Raw genomic sequence first — 22,001 nt, forward strand, 5'->3', positions numbered from 1 at the left:
CGTTTGACAGCGACAGCGCTGAGAGCTTATCTGTTTCCTCGGTCCGTCCATTCGGCCAGTGGTCCTCTGGAGCTCCGCCCACCAGCCATTGGGAAGCCATCTCACCCCTCCCATCCACCGTGCGAGGATCCCAATCTGGCTGGGAGGGCGGAGTTGAATCTGGGAGGGCGGAGTTAAATCTAGCTGGGAGGGTGGATCGTCAGGGGCAGATGGACGGAGACGTAGTCAGCAACGGCTCGTCCTGCACGCTCCCGCCCGTGAGACGCTCCCACCCGCGAGGCGCTCCCTGCACAGTCCTGATAAGAAGCAGCCTTCACAGGCTACAGCAATGGTGAGAGCCCTGTGACTCTGGAGAGTCCTGTGGAGACCCTAGGTAGCCTCAGTTTACCCAGGGCTCTGTGGGGTCTCACCAGCTGTTTGTGGGGTCTAACAAGGCTGGTTAGACCCCACAGAGCCCTGGTCTAACCAGGGCTCTGTGGGGTCTCAACTGGGCACTGAGGGGTCTAACCAGGCTGATGAAACCCCACAGAGCCCTGGTGAGACCCTACAGAGACCTGGGTTATTCAGGGCTCTGTGGGGTCTCACCAGGGCTCTTTGGGGGTCTTACTGGGGCTCTGTGGGGTCTCACCAGCCTGGTTAAACCCCACAGAACCCTGGTGAGACCCCACAGGCCTGAGCGGGGCCTCATGTTTAGGTTTCGCCTAAGGTCTCGCAAACTCTAGAGCCGCCTCTGGGTGTGGCCCCCTCTGTGTTACTAAATAGAAGTGTCCTTTTAATGTACTGTAAAGTATGTACCTTATGCAATACAAAGTGCCAATTCTTCTTCACCTCAGCCAGTGTGTTTTCTTTATAGTGTTATTAAATGTTTATGCACTTGGATAATTATTTGCATGCACACCTGCATAGCTCATGTGACCAGTTTATTAGTGCTGTTTCAATGGTTATAATAGCATCAAATAATCACTTTCAATACAAATTAATACTCCACAAACATCAGTGTGTTTACTTTCCATTAATTATTTACAACCCTTGCACTTGGCTCATTTGACAGGTGACCTTTACATGAAATAATTCACTATGCTTAATTTTGCTGCTACTAAATGATCACTTAATACATTTATCATGTTTGTTATAAATCCTTCAACAATCTATCACAGGGCATTATGGATTCTTCACCATCCTCCCTAGTTCTTCCTGCTGTGGAGTGGAGGACAATTCCTAATCTGCACGGATACCTTAAAAGCCAAGCTGACTGGAATCTGATCAGTGTAGACAATTTGAATGAGCCTTTATTAGATCTGGATTACACAAAACCAAACTTAATTATGATAAATCTACAGCCAATACCCAGGTACAAAACATGACAATTTAATTATTTTTTGTTAATTTTACCGATATTATTAAAGAGGACATGCTGCAGCAGCTTGATGTTTTAATACAAAGGTAATGTTCAAAATATATTGAAATATTTTGCTGGATGTACAAAGGAGAGGTTTTTTTTACAAGGAAAGTTCTAGGGACGACCTATCTCTGATTGGTTAACTTTACTGAGGTTCTGATTCTAACAGCATGGTCTGCAGTCTCTAACAGCTGTCTAGCTTTTCAATGAATAAGCTGCTCCCAGGCACCATTAGATGGGGATGTTTATAGATGCTGGACTTACTCTGAATATAAAGCCCACCCCCCTGGGAGCAGCTACTTTATACAGCATACATTACTTATTTATAATAGTAAGCAGTTATCACTAGGGCTGGTAATGATTAAAATTTTCGTGTTCGATTAATACATTTTTTTTTAATCGATTAATTTGATTAATTATAACGCACATACAGATCCAACTTCATTGGCCTATACACATACAGCACAGCAATGAAGTAATAAAATGAACTAGGATCACACTAATCCAGCACGTTATTAATCTCACGACGTGCCCCACTCAATATGGCCGCCGCTTGAGTGGGGCAACTCAGAATAATAACGTGCTGGATTACAAATGTATTTACATAGTATAGTAAAACAGCAAAGCCCTAAGGGTGATTTAAACATAAGTATTAGCTTAATATTTGAAGTAGCAGCACCTGTCCATTCCATTTCATGTAAGGACATGATTGCAACATAATATAAGTAAATTTCAATGGGCACATTTCTGGGAGCGAGATGGGGGGGTTAATGGAGAGCCACATAGTGCCTATATATAAGTTTAAGATAAGACAGAAGCTTGGTGCTTCTTGGGCAAACTCACCGGCCCAAGTGGCTCCATCGGCTAACGAAGGGAAGGGGGACTCCTCCCCCCTTCCCTTCGTTAGCCGACGGAGCCACTTTGTGAAAGGAGGAGGAGTCCGGTGACGTCAATGTCCGTGACGTCAACAGATCTCCGAGGGGACTCCCGAAAGCTGGCGGAGAGGTGAGTGTTTTCATTTTCGATCAAAAGAATTTTAATCGATCAAAAAGTTTAACGATTAATCGAGGAATTAATCGTTAATTTCCCCAGCCCTAGTTATCACATCTCTTTTACTGGTTGCAGAAATTGATTAGAGCATGTCCAGTGTTAAAGGAAACGAGTGAAGACCAAGGCAGCCATTGCTAAGTTCTCCTTCTGCAAATAATTTCTAAGTGCTAGTTCAGCCATTTCTTTGGAAAACAATTTTAGTGCCCATTCACACTTGTGTACATGTTGAGGTGTCTTTTTAGGTCCATTAACTCATGTTATGTTGAGCATGCCCATTCAGTTTCAGTGGAGTCTCAACCAAACACTGGAACAACATGAATTGTATGTGCAGTGCCAATTACTTTTATAACACCGGGCGCATACATGGACAAAACTCCTCACCATCAGTTGCTGACAATTTGCACTTAAAACGTACAATCTATTCCATAAAGCAGTGAGTCAGGACTTGAGCTTGAGATGCTGCAGAAGGAATGGGAATATATCTTTGCTCCTAAAGGCTAGTTCACATCAGTGGCCGTGTGTCTTTTTGTGGTAACACGCACATTTACTTGCGCTTTACCGCAGTGTACGGCAATGCATAATAAATACATTGGTGTGATGCAGTCCCCTTCATTCTGAATGAGACTCCAACACACCCTGCCAATAGAAATGCACTGCAGCGCAATGCATACACCATTTTTTGGCAGCGTACCACAATGCACCTTACTTTGTAGGATCAGCATGGTGCATTGAAGCACCATTCGGAATGAATGGCACTGCATCGCAGCAACACAAGTAATGTGCATTATGATAAAACGTATGCTGACATGCACCTTACCGCAATGCCATAGTGTGAACTAGCCCTAAGTCTACAATATAGTTTGCTCATGATTGGGTATTCAAAGTGATCACATGTTTACCTTATTTACTATCATTCACATTTCAAAGTGAACATATACACTACTTTCCAAAGAAAATATTCTCCTTGTTAAGTGAATAGCCTGGACTCCTCTTATCAAGAAAAGTATATGTTCACTTTGCATAGTGAATATTCATGGGTAAGGTGACCCTGTGTTCTTAATGAATATCTAATCATTGACAATACAAAAAAACAGCATTTTGGCTGGCACATTATTGGTTGTTTGAATTGAACACATGTTCACCCTATTCATTAAGCTCAGTGACCATTAACGTTTATCTAAAACCAAGCTTCTTTCCATTTTGGGTAGATTAAGGAAGGATTAAATCCAAGTTTTTTTTTTTTCCCATCTGTGTCCCTGGGAAATTTTCCTTTCATATGTTGTTCTGTGGACTCAACAGGAAGTTAGACAATATCTTTCTAGCTGTTCATGGGGGGAAATCCCCTCATGAACAGCTGTCTCAGGAACAAGTATTCCCATTGGAAGATATTCCCCTCCATTCTTATTCTGGGGGCAACTCAGAACTTTAGATTTACCCTCACTTTCATTCCCAGTAAAACTGGTGATCAGGATAGAGACAAAGACAACACTAAAAACTGACAGTGGTTCTAACCCAGAGCTGCCCCTATAATGAGGCACCCTGAGGTTTTTGCCTTAGGCGGCACTCTCTTGCCGACATCTCGCCAAGCTCCTGGCAGTCAAATGGGGACTTTTTGCTTTTACTAATTCAGTTTATTGTTCTGTTTCTATCTGTAGATCTAATCAGATATCTGCTGTCACTGCATTCTCTGAAAATGGTGAGTTTAATATTTGTTTAATGTTTATTCAGATTATTTAAAGGTGGCTCCTGTCTATAGCAGTAGTACTTTAAACTATTAAACCTATCTTCTCTGCTTGTGTTCGACTTAAATCACTTGCAAGCTTCATTTTATACCTCTAGGGGGCTCCATTTGCACCGACCTCCTACACTTTTCAATATGGAATATACAAAAAGCTACATGGTATAATATAATGCCCCAGTTGTGGTTTTAGCTGGGAATACAGATGGCAACATGGGAAGGTCTTGTCACCAGAGTCACACACAGAAAAGCTGGCAATCCATCCCAACGGATTCCAAAACAAATATAAATCAATCTAAAATGGGTTTACTTCCACCACACCCCAAAAAAGGATTATTACTGCATTGTACCACATTTTACAGGATTGCCCATGTCACCAGTTATAGCCATGCATCCATGCAATGGTGCATAGTCAAGGTAGAGCGTGGTCTACATCCTTGTCCCCTGCAAGGAGTGTTGAATTTGCTGTGTGATCATTTATAGGTCACAGCCCAAAGGTTTGCTAATGAGTGCACAGGAGTCAAGAGGTAAGGCAAGCTGTGGGCCTGAAAGTGTGACAAAGGGCAATACTGAGGAACCAGGAATCTTGTTTAATCACATAGAGGAGTAACAGTAACAGGAGTCAAAGCCAAGTCATAATTGATTGCAGTAAGAACAGGGATAGGGGGTCAAGCTGGAGCAGGAAGAAGGGGTCAAGTAGAGTCATAGCCATGAGCATCAGAAATCTGGTTTCAAGCCCAATCAAAGCCAATAGAAGCAAGGGCAGGAACTGTAGGTCAAGTAAAGCAATTACTAGGAGCAACAGGAACAGAAACTAGGATATCCATAAAACACATTTGTGAGCATGGAAAGGCAATGGAATAAAAACCTTTACTAAGGCATTTTCTAAATGCACTAAACCCAAATGATGCCAGCTGACAGATGATTGCATGGACATACTAGCGTTTACGGGATTACTGCATTAAGGTAACCAGTTGGTGCTTACCACATGCCTTGCTTCAGAAAGAGGATTTCACTGAGAAGGTAAATGGGGGATGTTGACATCGGGAAACAGTAGAGTAGCCACAAAATGCCAGATGGCCAGCACTGTCAGCACCTGCTGGTGGCTCATGATAAGGAAAACAAAACAAGGCAAAGTGATACTGTTTGTTATGCCATAGGAGGTATTGAGAGGTACCTGGAACAATCAGCTCAGGAAGTGAGCCCTACAGAAGTTCGAACAAAGTGAAATAATCAGTTTTGGTTGGACTTGGAATAGCTAGTCCAAATCAAAACTGTTTTTAGTAAATGCCTTTCTATATGTCTCGGAGTTTAAGACAACACATCAATACTTCTGAGGGTCTAGTTATACCCATCTGCTACAGTCATTGCGAGGGCGCGAATATTCTTTGTTGGAGCTTACATTTATTCTACATAAGATAGATTCCTCCTACTGAATTTGGAATGTGACTCCATGGTGATAAAGGGCAGAACTGGAAGCTTCAGTGGAGAGATACAGTATTTCTGTTGGAGTCCCTGAAAGAAACCAGTGACTTATTCAGCTGGCAAATATTCAAAACCAAAATATCAGTTTTGGGGGACTGACCCCACAACGTTTAACTCTGCAATGATAATATTGGAGGCCATGGAGCTGGTAACTGTAAAGAACCCATTAGTTTCTTATACATTTACACATGTAATGACTTAGCACATTTTTTTGTTTTATTTTCCCTTCTTTATATGTATACATGTAGTGCTCTTATTAAAGAAAATAATTAGTTTGTCTGGATAAAACAACTATTTTCCATCCCTAAAGTGCTTTTGTATGTTTCAGTAAATGAACTGAGTATTGAACTATTGTTATCCATAACTGTGTACAAATGACAGCATGTTAGCAGGGATTTAAATAAAACCGCGCTTGTTCTTTGCTGAACGGCAAAGGTTAGTGACATTCTTGGTAGCTATAGCTACTGTTGTTGCCTTTTTTCCTGTAGCATGCTAAATAATATATCTTTGTCTCTAAGGGCATCAGAATGCTTTAATGATAAGGACACATATGTTTGGCTTGTAAGATACTTCATGTTATTTTTAAATAGTGTTATCAACATGAGGACAGAAATAGAGATGATATTTAGTAAATTAGAGTTACTAATAGTTAATTGAAATATCTTCGTAACTAGGCACAGTTCAACAGTTTTTATTATGAACACTAGTATATAACCAGTGCACAATATGCTTGCCAGTGGCCTAAATAACGTCTAACAGTACTAATTTAGTAATATGTCTTGTTATAGCACTGCAGAGCAGAAAACAAATTAAAAAAATATCTATATATATACTGTATGTATATATATATATATATATATATATGTATATATATATATATATACACACACACTCACAAGTATATACATATATATATATAAGGTCCTCTTTTTGCCACAAAATAGCCCTTACCTGTCCAAGCAAGGACTCTTCTAGACCTCTGAAGGGATGTTGGGGTATCTGGCACCAAGCCGCCAGCGGCAGTTCCTTTAAGTCCTGTATTTTGTATGGTGGGGCTTCCATGGATCTGACTTGTTTTGCCAGCACATCCCACAGCAGGGGCATCCCCATGCGTGGTGTAACCGGGAGCGCCCCCCGGGTGACACCCTTCTGGGATGGTGCGTGATGTCATCACGCACATTTACCCACCATCTAGGTGACAGATGCTGGCAAAGAGAGGAGGTGACGTTAATCCGGCAGGATAAGGTATGTATAACGCTGGGTCCCCTCCTCTCTTGTGCAACTGTCGGGCTCTCGGTCCATCATCGATTGCACAGCTTTTCAGAGGGAGTGACACCAAAATGACAAAAAAACAAAAAAACAGCCTGCACTTCCGCACCCAGTGTAGCGTCAGATAGAGGAGATATCAATCTACCAAAGCATGGCATTTGTTATAAGGTGGATATTGATAAACTAAATCGCCCCTTTTCATATCTTTTGTTTACTCAAGTGTTGGGATCCATGCTATAGTTCCCAGCTCTATTTTCAATTTGGAATGAAACAACATAAGACATTGGACATCCAATAGATACCCCTCTACCGTGTCAAGAGTGCAGACTTTGGAACACAAAAGCAAAGACCTCACCACTGATGTCTATGTAAAAAAACAAACAGACTGGCATTTAACTTTATTTAATTTTATTTGCTTACCTTTCTATTGGAACCAGTGTTAACTTTGTCAGCAATTTGAGCTACAGTAGCTGTTCTGTCTGGCTAGATGCTTTGTTTATGCTTCTAGATGCTGAAACTGACATGTGTTTACAACCTTTTACACATATATGCGTTTAGATGCATCTGTTTTTTGTTCATTGAAACAGTTTTTTGCAGTAGCCAATGAGATTTCTGTAAATAAATGTGCCTTGCAATTACACACGTTTACATGCGCTTTGGTGCGTTTAGAAGTTAAAATCAAATTCAATTTTTTTCTAAACGCAGCTAAACTGACTGCAGATAAAAGCATTTCTAAACACAATGTGTGACTGGATCCATTGGAAATCATTAGATGCATGTATATGTGTTTAGAAAATCATTTTAAACACATCTAATCCAAGTGTGAATGTAACCTTAACAGGTTTTTTTCTCATAACCTTGTTTTCATAACCTAGTTTATGGAAAAGAGGTTTCGATGACATTCATGGATATCTAAGCAGAAATGTCGGGAGAATATCGGCACTGAAGATATATGGCAATATTTTCTGCTCTTCAGCTGACTTCCTGTATGGTATTCCCACATTTGCCTCCAATGACAGTTTACACATATGATTAGGCTGTGCAGAAAATATGCATAAAACTCAACCTCTCTGTATAGGGGTGGAAACATTTACATGTTACATGGTTGTGAATGTTATTGGTAGGCCCTTCACATATTGTATAGAGTATAATATATTTGTACTGGGCCAGACTTTCGCAGTGGTCGGCAACCTTGGCACTTTAGGTTATGTGGAACTACAAGTCCCACGAGGCACTGCAAGACTCTGACAGCCACTGGCTTGGCTCCCAGAAGCAGAAGCATGAAGGGATTTGTAGTTGTATCACAGCTGGAGTGCCAAGGTTGCTTATCCCTAGTTATAGTAATACCTAAAATCTGATTATAGTGTAAAATAACATTCTTCTTTAATTTACAGATAAACACATTGCAAAGATCACAAAAACCCTACAAGACAGTGGTGGGCAAGCTTGGCACTCTAGCTGATGCAGAGCTACAAGTCCCACGAGTCACTGCAAGACTCTGCAGCCACTGGCATGGCTCCCAGAGGCATTAGCATGATGGGATTTGTAGTTGTACGACAACTGGAGTGCCAAGGTTGCTTATCCCTAGTTATAGTAATACCTAAAATCTGATTATAGTGTAAAATAACATTCTTCTTTAATTTACAGATAAACACATTGCAAAGATCACAAAAACCCTACAAGACAGTGGAGTCAACTTTACTGCCATTTACACTGGACTGAAACCATCAAAGGTAAGTCAAATAGAAGTGTATGGATGGCAGTGACAGAGCTAATATTACATAGGCTTGGGACCCAAAGCTAAATTGTATGTCTTCCTCTGCCCAACGGCCTTCTGGAGAGCTATGTCTTGGGTGATGAGTGAGTAACTGAATTCAAATTATGGGTGTAATTTATGAATGCACAATTCAGAAGACTGCGATTCAAAAGACACTTCAGCCAGTAATATGAAAAAAAAACCCTACATTTGGTAGTATTCGGCCATGCTGGCTCTAGTAAAGCAGAACATTGTATCATACCTACCAGTAATTTTACTTTCCTGGCACCAATCCATGGCAGCATACTACCACAGCATACTTGGCACCAGGAAATACTGCCGGGGGAACCAGCCATGAGTAGGATTTGGTCTCCCTAGTAATGAAAGGGTTAAAGGCTTCTTGAAGCTTTTCTCATATAACCTTTTTATGGAGTAATAGCCTAACATGTTACAAACAGATGGGATCACAGCAACAAGCCTTTTCTGATATGTTCAGAGCATCTGATGAGGTGAAGATGGATACCAGTGATTAGTTGTATATTACAGTCTTGTCCTTGCCAATATATTTTGCTAATAAATTCGCACTTTGGGAATTGTGAGAAGATATGATGTAGTATGCTCGTTACAAATTACAGGGAGCCCTGTGACAGCTCAATACAGATCATTCATTTATGGTACCCTGCTATTCAGAACACCAGTGATTTACAATCCCACCTCAGGGGACATTAGATTGCAAGGGACACATATTTATTGTTGCTGAGAAAACTGCACACTGCAATTTCTACTGACACTACAAATTACTATTGCGTGGAGAAATCCGCTAACCACAATGGGCAGAAATAGCAGGAAAACCTTGCTTGGATCCTGACACCAGCAACTATATAGAAGTCAGTTGAGACCAATTTAACAATTTGTGATTGCTTGCTGTATAAGGCTTAAAGTGCGTGCTGAGTATGTAACAAAAACCTTCATATTAGGAAAAAAAAAGAAGATGATCTATAAAACCACATGAAGAAATGGGAGGGTTTATTATACGCGTTTCACACTGAGGAGTGCTTAAAGGGGAACTGTCACCTTGCCCATTTAGGGCAAAGTGATAGTATCTCTACAAATGTGACCCCCCCCAACCCACTTATATTCAGCTTTCTAGCACTCACCTACTGCTCCTTTCTCTGTCAACAATACCTGGTACTTTCGGGCACGGAGGAGCAAGTGATTCCCTCCTATGTGACAGTACGAAGTGGGAAAGGCGTCACCACTCACTCTAGCATCTGACACCAGCCAACACTGGGGATTTTAGCGATGGCTGTAATGGAGGAAAAGCAGCATACACGCAGTGGAAAGGTGAGTATCAGTTGGTTAGTGGGCCCCTTCGCAAAGACACTAAACATGTGCGAATCGTTTAGTTCCGAATCAAAATTTGGACGAGTTTTGTGAAATTCGGACACACGGACACATCAGAATTTCTGAATCCGAATTTCTGTTTCTGAATTTCGGGTCCCGTCTGGATTTTGTGCAAAAAAACGAAACTGAATCGGACATGTGACTTTTCTGGCCAATCAGATGTGTTTTTCGGTTTAATGCAGCCGAATGTGGCTGAACATGAATTTTCGTTACGGCAACATGGGAGCCATATACAGTATATACATATTATACTAAAGCTGAGAATTGCATGTGGAATCCGAATTTCTGAATTGCATTCGGGAGCTCCTGAATGCCATTCGCGTCTGGGAGCCTCATTTTTAGTAATATATATATATGGCATTCAATAGCTCCCGAATGCAACTCAGAAATCCGGATTGCGAATGCCATTCGGGTCTAGGAGATTCAGCTTTAGTATTAATATCTGTATATGGTTTTCTGTGGTAATCGCAACGAATATTCCTGAACTCATCCAAAACTAAAGACAATTTGGATTTCGTCCAAATCCGAAACCCAAACCGAATTGAGTCATTCCCTGAATGAGTAAGGTGACAGTCTTTAATCATAATCATAAAGTTTTAGAACTTAGAACTTCAGTTTAAAAACCTTCAGTATTGTATGGTATGCATGACTGCATTTAGCATTAGGCAAAATAGGCCTGTACCTATAGGTAACTTTTTCCTGTATGGTTCTTATGCTCTATGTTTTTTTTTTTTTTACATCAGTAGAAATACATCCATCGTATACAAGATGTTTTAGACGTTGTCACAATACTTTAAGCCAGGTTATGGCAAGTAAAAACAAAAATGTTCAGTGTAAAGCAAATTATCCCAGCAGAAAGGTGTTAGCACGGACAGCAATGGTTGTGTACCTATGGGCCCATTGTTAGAAATCTGGCCGTGATGATTTGCCCTTGAAAGTATGGAACTTGTGTTTCTGTTGCTCTTGAGTATCTCTGCTTTTCTTATGACAAGTCGTAACAAGTTATGATAAATCCTACAGGAAACCCCCTTGGCTAATACATCTGTGACAATGAGAATGCATTTGGCAAAACTACTATACATATTTCGAAATAGTGAGGGAGCGCCTGTCCTTTTATATTAGCAAAGTTCCAGACAAGTCACAGCTCTGCTTTGCTAGGTGGTCACAGGTTTTGTCTTTTTGCCAGAGGTGGGAGAGTGTTTTTTCGCTTCTCATTCCCCCTGCATGGATGCTGTCATAAGGCTGTACTAAGCTGTCATTGTTCCTTTATTTATACATATATACATTCCTCTAACTCCTGTATTAGTCTTAATACGCAATCGATGTACTTCATTTCATTACTTTTACAATACTTTGACCATTAGATGTAATTCAAGTGGAAATACAATTTAAATTTTTTTAAATTGTATTTATTTTAGGACAACACATTTAATACATGGTGTGCTGGGACAGTAGTGTTACAGAACATTTTAGGATTACTGAAAGGGAAACATAACAGAAGTTGTGTTCCTTCAGACTCCCACTCTCTGACTGTGACTCTGAGTCCTATGATGCATTCAATTATCTGTGTAGATTAAAGCTTGAGCTACTGAGATTGGTAAACAACATGCTTTTTTCAACTGTACGGCTAAAAAGTAAAACGTACACAAGTCAAAACAGAAACTACATGTCTACCTATTGGCTAGGAATATAAATATGAAACATACAAAAGCAATATTTGATATACACCTGACTAAAAAATAATTATAAAAAAAGCACAATACGTTCCCTAGGATAAGATAAAAGCAGATATGATTAACCTCCCTGGCGGTATTCCCGAGTCTGGCTAGGGGTTAACTTTCAGTACCAGGAGCAGTAACCCCGAGCCAGACTCAGGAATGCACAGAAAAGTGACATTTACCTTGTCCCTGCGAGCCCGCGTTGTCCTCCGCTGTACGCGGCCGGCCGATGCCGGCATCTGGGTTTTACTTTCGTTTTTGGGCGTCAAAACGGGGCGGAGCCGGCGGGAAATTCAAAAGTGAAAAATGACATTTACACAGAATACACAGAATACAATGCAATCTGCTATAATTACACTTATGTATCAAACTATTTAACTTCAATATGTTCACACTATAGCGGTGAGGTGCATTTTTCTGCACAACAAAAACAGGGACACTTCTTGAGCTGTCACAACACACTAATCCATCTGCTAAAACGCACTATTTTACAGTAGAGGATGGGCTAGTGTGACTAGGCTTTTTGTTAGAATTCTAAGCTGCTTATCCTAGATGTGTTTAATTCGGTGGCATGTTGTGCAATTTGAGTGCCTCATATGCTGTATAAGGCTTGTGGCAGTGACCCTTGAAATGTTCTGAAGGTTTTATAGAGTGGTTGCTTGCTGCTCTAGTATCATAAGATATCAAATGAAGAGTTATAAATGCTAATGATGGCTATTCATGTGAGTTTGTGAGTATCCAGAGGTGAAATATCAACTATCATGCACATCTATTACCGCAATGCATAATGGGGAAGACATAACTAATTCTTGTGAAGCAGTAAGCACAGTTGTTTCCAATGTCAAGATCCTGGTACAGGTATCTTTTGGTGCAGTGGATTTCAATAGAAGCCAAAACTTTTTAGTGTTAGATAGAGTGGAGAAGGATTAGAACATCTGTCAGGTTTTTATTGCTGTCTGGGTCCCTGTTAGGTGGATTCATCCCCTCTGGTGAGCGTTATCACTGAAAGTGATAATAAATCATACATTTTGGGTTGTCATCAGAACAGGAATAAGAGATTTCCTCTCACTTCCTGTTGTGGCTGTCAGAAACAAAATGAATGGAAATCTCCCCAATGGGACACAGATAAAAAAAAGTAAAAACAGTAAAAAGAAAAGGTGACAGGGATCCACCCCCTTACTCTATCCATAACTAAAAAAAAAAGTTTTAGTGTTGGATCATTAAACTACATTGAGTTCACATCATGGAAGGTATGCGCAAAGGTTTAGGTTACAGGAAGGATTAGTGTTAGTGTACAGAAAGGCTTAGGGTAGTGCATAGCTCGCAGCACCAGGAACTCTATGCCGAAAAATACCAGCATCCAGATAGCACTATAAGGCCAATGTATCACAGTGGAGAATTGCACTGTTACATTTTATCTTATCTCTGATCACTTCTGTTACGTCAGCAGAAAACAGTAATAAACTTTCCATGCTAACTTATTTCTTACCAATGCCAGTTTCCCAGAGTGCCTTTTTTATTTCTTCACACATAGTGACAATGACTGGATCACTTGGATGGCTGACTTTAGACAATTTATATCCACTTTCAATAAAAGTGGACCTTTGCACTAAATTAAGATTAAAACACTTGATGGACTTAGAAGTTGCAATGACTGTATTTAACTGTTTTTGTATTCAGCAATGAGCCCACAAACAAATATACCGGTACATTATTTCTCTGAATAGCAAATTATATTTAACAATGGTACAATTATATTAAATGCTGAGGTAGGATTTCAATAAAAAACACGTGGCGTATGTGATGTTTACATTTATTTCTAAGTGATTTTTTTTCCAGGAAAAAACTGCATCAGTCTGGTTCTAACTAACTATAGAAACTTATTTACTTCTGTGTGACACATTGTCTAACATTACAGTCTGCTATGAGATAGTGGCTAAGGTGAAAAACTGCTTAACATTTTTGAATAATAATTAAACAATACAATAGTTATTGATGATACATTAGCTCTTTTTTGTTGTTATCGTGCATGCTAGATAGCAAACTGGCTACTGTTTTGGTTTCAGGTAAGCAGAGTCAGAATTTGGAAGGATAGCAGTCTATAGATTTAACTTCTCTGTAACCATTAAAAAAGCATATTTATTTTATAAGTGTATTTAGTTTCTATGTTTATTTTTGTAATATATTAGATTGTAAGCTCGATGAGGGCAGGGACTGATGTGAATGTGCAACTATGTAAAGCGCTGTGTAAATTGTCGGCGCTATATAAATACCTGAATTAAATATAGGGATGCACCGATACTGATACTTATACGAATAATCGGCCAAATGCTCTGATACTTCCTCTGACCGCCAGTGCCCTGAGGGAACATGGAGCCAGCTTCACTTTGCACTCATGAAGCTGGGCGGCGGGCAATGACACTTAACCCGTCTTTCTGATTGGCCAGGAAGCCGGCTCTATGCTAGTGGCAGTACTGGTGTTGGTACTTGGCATCGGCAAACACGAAAGATAAATATCGATACTCGTAATCGATACTGAAAAAACAGTATCGGTGCATCCCTAATAATAAATATTTTAATATGAAAGTGCACCTATCATTAACCTTACAAGTCTTTACAAATAAAGCTTACAATATGTTGCAGTCTGATTGTACCAACTGCTGTGTGGTACAAGGGTTTGCCTGATTGCATAGAAACTTAATGGATTGTTTAGGTAGGCTGTTACATTACATAGCTGTGGTAAATCTAAAGCTGGCCATACACATTACAGTCTAATTGTACAACCATGTTTCAATCTACCAACAACTATGTTGTGGTACAAGGGCCAACCTTGCGATATATAATACATACAATCAGATTCTAAAATGTTTGGCCAGCCTAAAGGAGATTGTACATTCAGAATATAAAGCGTATGCCCAGAATAAAATGCCACAACATACAGCAACAGTATCATTTTCCATACCCTTTGTCATGGAAAAGTCATCTTTGTACTCCACTTAAAGAAGAACTCCAGGCACAATTTTGATTAACCCTTGCAGTGGCGCTACCCCCGCACTGCAAGGGTTTAGTGCTCATATTGGTCTAGGGAGCAGAATAACAAATACTCACCCGATCCTCCAAGCCGGCCGGCTGTGACAGCGCTACCTCCAGCCTCTCTCCTCTTATGCTCCAGTGATGTTATGTCCCTCTGTGTCCGTAAGTCCTATAAACTGTGTATAGAATATGATGACTCAGGGTCCTTAGACAGCTGCAGTGGAGGGGGAGTGAGACTGGAAGGACCGGTCTAAGAACAAGCTGGCTTGGAGGATTAGGTGAGTATAACTGTTTCATGGAGGTAGCCCCACTGCAAAGGTTAAGAAAAACTTTGCCCAGAGTTCATCTTTAAGTGACAGTGCTAAGGGTGAGAGGTGCAATCCAAGAAGAGGATGGATGGTACCATTCAGCATGCTAATGGATAAGGAAATCCATGTCAAAGCAAGAAGCACTTTAAATTTCTGCATGGACAAATCTCATTTGATTCTGTGCACAAATCACTGTGATAAAGAGAGCAAATGTGAACAATGACATTTTGGCTTAAAACAGGTAAATAATGGGCAAGAATTGTGTAGACCTCCAGCTGTTGAAAAAAGGCACAGCCACATTATCAGATCTGCAGTCTGTGTATTTCATTGACAGTATGTCTTACTGGTACTCCAGGGTTTCAGCTAGGTGATTAGACAGCTCCCATACATCAGGAAGACTGTCACTCATGTGTCTTTAAGTAGGCCAAATCCAAAATGGTCACTAAATGTAATTTTACACTTCCAGTTAGGGCCCCGTTCACACCTGCAATTGGTACCTTGAGTGGAAGTGTAAAATAACATTTCAGCGTCAGGAATTCCTTCATGCAAGCAGGAGGTGCTGTATAATCCAATGGCAACTGTGGCTGCATCTGGGCTCAGGTTGTTTGTGCCCCCACAGGTAATCATGAGCTGTGCAAACTTACTTGCGTCTCCCAACCACAGCAGAGCGCATAAGACTGATGCAATCTTTGCCCATTCGCAGGTATCAATAGGGCCTATGGCGTCAATAGGTTTTTAAGGGGGTACTAACAAAACCAAGGACTGGCTGAAGATATAAACTAAAAGATTGTCCAAGCACACAATGACAATTTTTTCAAAGACATTCATTTGCATCGAAATAAAAGATGAAATCTTCACCTTAAAGTAACAGATTCACTTCTACGGACATAGAGCTTATAATAGTCCATCTTGAGGACTTTATAGTTTTGTAATAGTGAACATTAATTCTATCCTTTTTCCTCAGCTTCCCCTGTTGTTAAGACAACAGGCACATTTAATGGGGTCAGAGACAGTTTGTTTTATCCTGTATGCCAGTTCTCCAATAAAGTAGAACATTTACAGTTTGGCAGATTTGTATGAGACATTGATTAAAGTTTTAACAGGCTTGCAGTGCATACACTCAGGTTTCAGCAATCATTGTCCAGGTAAAGGTAATCATTTATTGTTAGCAAAATTCTGCTGTGTCAAATTTCATTCTCCCAAAGAAATACATTCTTCTGGACAATGTGTACTTTTACACAACATTCTTTTCTTAATATTTAACAAACTAGTGTGAACACATTGCCTAATCTTTTGTGACTCCTATTTACAGTATTGGAGATGTTTAACAAAGTAAAATAATAAAAGGGAGCTGTATTGACATTAAAAGGAGTTTGTGTGTTCAGTTAAACATTTATAAATGAATGTTATTTACAATATTAACTTTTTTTTTTTTAAATCCAGTGCTTCTTTTAGTTACTAATACCCCTTCCTTCATCTCCAGCCCAAAATATTTTTTTTTTTTAGATTTAAACTTGGAAAAAGTCTAAAAAAGTGCCATCCACGACCTTGTTGTGGAGATTTCACCTCATTTCCTGTCCTTAAGACAGCCCATAACAGCAGGACAAGAAATTAGGGAAGCGGGCATCTCCAGAACAAATCACAGGCTGTTATAATAACCTATTATAGATAAAAGATCAGCGCAGTGTTGCTTTTTCTCTATAATGGATTTTGTTGGTGCCACCAATGGCCATGCATCCTGTGCGATACTCAAGGTGACAGAGTTGTCACTGGGGTTCTTCTTCCACAGTATTCTGAATATATTAAAAATTGACAGGATCTGTGAATGGAGAGACTACATGTACCATCCGCCTCCTGTAGTTCTCAATGGAGTACAAATGTGGTGACATCACTGCCCATGTAGTTCATTCATACTTCCTCCTGTACTGTACCTGTAACTGAAAGTCTATACCTTGGTACAGACAGGGACCGGGAGGAACTGTCTGAACAAGCCAGAGCATTGCACTCGTGATCCACTGATTGCGGTTGCAATGCTTTGTAGGCTCCAATGCAGAAAAAACATTAAATGCACATTTGTTCTCTTTGATTAATGTGTGTCCATTTATTGATTTGTTTGCAAAAGCTTAATTTATGTAGTAAGAACATTGCCTATGTTTACTTCGTCAACACAACAAAACATAGCACATTTAAGCGTTCCTATAGAAGTGTCAGAATTCATAAAACAGATATTACGAATAAATATGTTATTATAAAATAAAGAAATACTAGCCACAGACTTCATTCCTACGAGACCACTTATCAAGCAATGCACTTTATCAGCAGAAAATCTCCTCCACTCTAGCCTGTGCAGAGATGTAAATGAATGCGTATTTAGCTACAACCCAAATATTTGTAAGTGTCAAAAATGTTGTCATGGGATTTGTTAAAGATTTCCTTGTTATAAGGATGTCTATGCATGTTATTTTTGTTATAACAATTCTTATTTGTCATAACAACAGGTATTTTTTTAGCAATGACAACCAATTAGAACTGAAAAGAAACAGTCACACGGCTGAAAATAAAAAATTAATCACATGTTAAAATATCACATGTGCTATAAGCTTAGTGAATTAAACTTTTTCTCTAGTACAGTTTGAAGCATCAATCAGCAGATAGAGTTGAACAGACTGAAAATCATGAATGTTAAATGAAAAGCAACCATTTGTACCATGACAGCTATGCATTCCTCCTTAGAACTCTCACCCTCAAAATTAAGATCATTTGCCCTTAAAGTAATGCAAGAAATCTGTAGAATGTTCTAAATTAAAAGGGCCAGTCCACCCAAAAGTCATATGGACAGAGTAGTGGAGTCACCCTTAGGCTTCTTATATGCCTTGGAGACTTCACAGGTAAAATACCCCTATGATGGCGTTTTTTCTATACACCCTGATGTTTTGGGATCTCCTGCACTACCTTTTGCATTGTCCAAATTAGGAGTTACATTAAAACTCTAGCAGGGACAGAAATACTTACTTGTTGGTGTGTCAAACGTAAAGGCCTGGGACCACAAGTGCAGAGATTCCAATACTGGAGATTCCAAGGGATATAAAAAAACAGTTAGGTAGTTTAACTCTCCAGTATCTGCAAAGAAACTGACCCTTGATCATCTACTTATCTAAGTATTCCTATATTTTTATGTTCTGTTTAAGATGTTACACTTTACAACCTGGTAGCATCGCTTGGAAGTTTCTGTTGGGAAATTTGTGTCAAAGTTGATGGAGGAAACTCCTATAGTGTTTTGTCTGGTCACAAGTATCTTGGGTTTTTAATTAACTAAATAGGCTGAAGGCAAGGTTATGTCATAGACTTCATCAGAAAAACCTCTTTCCCTTGGAAAATGAAGAAGTGTGAAAATAGAAATGATGTTTTGTAACCTTCAGTTCATGAAAAAATAGAAATAGATCTCACCTCATCTGTTCCATGAGTATTTCTTTTAATGTTTCAGTGACAAAATGCTTAGGGCTTGTTCACACCAATTGCGGTGCGTTCCAGAGTGGTAGCTGCGGGAACGCACTGCAATCGCTCACAAAACTCCCCCCCCGCGTTCAGGGGCGGGAGGGGGTGTGGCGGTGCATTAAAGTAAATGGCACTGCAGCCATGCCCCCCTGCCCGCAGTGCGATCGGACGCGTGGCAAAACATTGCCTGCGTTCTGTTCCACTGCAAAAACGCAAAAAAAAGAGCAAGCAGCATTTGTTGCGTTTTCCGATCGCACTGCGGGCAGGGGGGCATGGCTGCAGTGCCATTTACTTTAATGCACCGCCACACCCCCTCCCGCCCCTGAACGCGGGGGGGGAGTTTTGTGAGCGATTGCAGTGCGTTCCAGCAGCTACCACTCTGGAACGCACCGCATTTGGTGTGAACAAGCCCTTATAGTATGTCATCACTTACTTCTAGACAAATTACACTAAGTAAGCTTTGATAGAAAGTCATGACACACATACGTCTTGTTGCATGATACATTATTATTGACACTAAGTGCTTGGTGTACCAGTCTTTGGCACGTGACCTTTTGGCATTGAGATCAGGTGAATATCCTTAAGCTCTCTTAAAGTGTATCTATACCCAAAATTTTCTGGGGGTTTTGAATAGAATGAGAAAGGGTTAGAACCCCTCTCAGCTTTACTGCTGTCCAGGGCTCCATTAAAGAGATGTCCCCTAATTTCCTGGGGGTACCATTTTATCAAACAAGTAGTAAGGGAATATCTGCAACAGGGAAACAGATCACAATAAAAAGCTGACAGTCCCCTACTTAACTTAATAAAGAGTATTTACTCTGGTCTGCATTGCTGTTAGAGAGATTCCCCTTGCTTCCTGTCCTGGGAACAACCTTTTCACCAGACAGGAACTATAGGAATCTTTTCAATAGAACCTCTGGCTGCAGCCAAAACTGACATGAGCTCCAATCCTTCCCCATTCTATCCAAAATTAAATAATACAAAAATATTACTCTTTACACTAACACTTTACCTGTTTTTAACATGCAATAGGCTCAGTTTAGAAAGCTAACACACCAAGATAAGGACACTAGTTACTTAGTGACAGTTATATTTAATTAAAGTGGGTCTAAACCCATTGATGTATGGGTTTCCCAAAACAGTTAAATTCATGGAATACCTCTGGTGATAACTGTCATAGTTGTCAATGTCCTTATGTCAGCTCTCAACCAAACTTTCAAGCCCTCAAATGGCTGGTGTCATAGTTGACCACATGTGCAGCACCATAGCAACTGAAGATCTAAATAAAGGATAAGACGATGCCGTCTTTGGCTGCAAAAGAATAGGAGGGTTTAGTTCCACTTTAGGGCCAATGAGATTTGAAAAATAATAATCACATGGCTAATATGAGATTACTTATCCTTGTGTTAAAGCTTTGTGGATGGAATCTAATGTGTCCTTTCTAAATCTCTAAAATAGGACTCTCTTCCACCTTAACACTTACAGGGTTATTCACAAGCTGAGTGAATAACCGAGCCAAAGTGAACAGAGCCGAACAACGTTCGGCTAATCACTCCGGCTCAGTAAGGCTGATTTCAGCCATACATGGGCTGAAATCAGCTGTACATTGGCTGCCTTCGGTCAGCCGAACGCTGAGCAGAAGTGCAAAGGGACTTCGACTCAGCCGCTCCAACATCTGGATCCACGGAGCCGAAGCTCTGGCAAGCTCCGGCATCTCACTCGCTGCCGTTCGCCCCTATTATCATAGGGGCGAACGCCAGTGAGTGAATATCGGAATGCCGCTGAGTGGTTTTCGGCTCGGCACCTCCGATGTACCGAGCAGAGTAGAAAATTAGTGCCAAGAGTGAAAAAAAAAAATATCTCTTTGGTGAAAAAGGTTTCTTACCTTCCTCCTTGCAAGATGCTTTGGTGCCGGGATGATTGGACTCTCGTATACGGGAGTTACGTCATTCTGTCTAAGCCAAGAAAGATGACCAAACACCGCAAACCTGGAAGAAGCGGAGAAAAGATGTTGCCACTGGTGAGGGAGCCTGCTGGAGGGGAGGTGAATATTGAAGGGTTTAGTTCCACTTTAACTTAACCCCTAAAGGAAGACCTTAAGGCCTGATTAAGCTTTCAGTTTAAATCAGCTAAATACATTACAGATGCATTAAAACAAAAGGTGTTTAAAGTCTTAAGGTGCATTCACACCTTTCCTGTCCCTTGCTATCCCGGTCCCTAGCGTATGTCACACTTTCACGTGGATTCTCTTAACGCAGTCTATTCCTTTTAATGAACTGTCTGTGCACCAGAACAAAAATAGAAATTGGAATTGCGCCATTTTTTAAAATTATTCAGCAATTTTTACTAAGCTTAACCAGTTTAAAGTGGTTAGAATTCCTATAAAATTACCATGGCCTGGGACTAGATAATCTCTTTTACACCACACCTACCCATACACATTTCCTGGATGGTGCATGGCAAATGATTCCTCATAGACCTATACTGTAAACCTGCCATAAGAGAAATATGGGTGCCACCACTGATGACCTCCTTCTGCAAATGCTAATCACCTAGCTGATATGCCTACCCACTGATTTAAATCACTTGAGTCGCCTGGAACAAGTACGAATAACAGGAAGTTGCAAGTCCTCTTCTGCACACTCATTCCGGGTCATTGTCTTAAGACAGGGGTGCCCACAATTATTTGCATTAAGATCTACTTTTCAAATGACGAGCTACATGAGATCTACCAACGAAAAAAAAACCTCCCTCGCTCTCTCTCTCTCTCCTGGCTGTCTCTCCTTGCTCTCCTGGCTGTCTCTCCTTGCTCCCTCTCCTGGCTGTCTCGCCTTGCTCCCTCTCCTGGCTGTCTCTCTTTGCTCATCCTCCTGGCTGTCTTTTCTCGCTCTCTCTCCTGCCTGTCATTCCTCGTTTTCTCTCCTGGCTGTCTCTCTTCTCTCTCTTGGCTGTCTCTCCTTGCTCTTTCTCCCCCGGCTGTCCCTCCTCTCTCTCTTTCCTGGCTGTCTCTCCTTGCTCTCTCTCCAGGCTCACCTTGTATTTTGCAAACAGTGCAGTGCAACAGGCTTTGTAAACTAATATTCTTTGATGTAATACATAGCACTTTAACCACCAGTATCCACCAGAAAGGTGTCAGGGAGCTTGGCTCAGCAGACTCAGGCTAATAGGTAATCATGTGTGCACAGCTAAATAAATATAGGGGCCACCATTCACACCCTTTGTGATCTAACAGCATCAGCTTTGAGAGCTACTGGTAGATCATGATCTACCTAATGGGCACCCCTGTCTTAAGGTGTATGGGCAGCGTGTGACCGCTTCTACTGTAAGGTCGTACGACTTTCGTCTT

The 22,001-nt window shown here is 40.6% G+C and overlaps 1 protein-coding gene across 1 annotated transcript in view; it reads left to right on the forward strand.

The window, feature by feature from the left end:
- The window catches only part of LOC108788042 (V-type proton ATPase subunit S1-like), a 60,375-nt gene that overhangs the window by 21,631 nt on the left and 16,743 nt on the right, over positions 1 to 22,001 (forward strand). Inside the window, exons 4-6 of the mRNA XM_018557771.1 lie at positions 1,158 to 1,351; positions 4,105 to 4,145; positions 8,589 to 8,674. Of these exons, the coding sequence (XP_018413273.1) occupies positions 1,158 to 1,351; positions 4,105 to 4,145; positions 8,589 to 8,674 (321 nt within the window). The remainder of the gene's footprint in view (positions 1 to 1,157; positions 1,352 to 4,104; positions 4,146 to 8,588; positions 8,675 to 22,001) is intronic.

This window comes from Nanorana parkeri, unplaced genomic scaffold (genome assembly GCF_000935625.1).
Source record: "Nanorana parkeri isolate BGI_ZX_2015 unplaced genomic scaffold, ASM93562v1 scaffold301, whole genome shotgun sequence".
NCBI lineage: Eukaryota > Metazoa > Chordata > Amphibia > Anura > Dicroglossidae > Nanorana > Nanorana parkeri.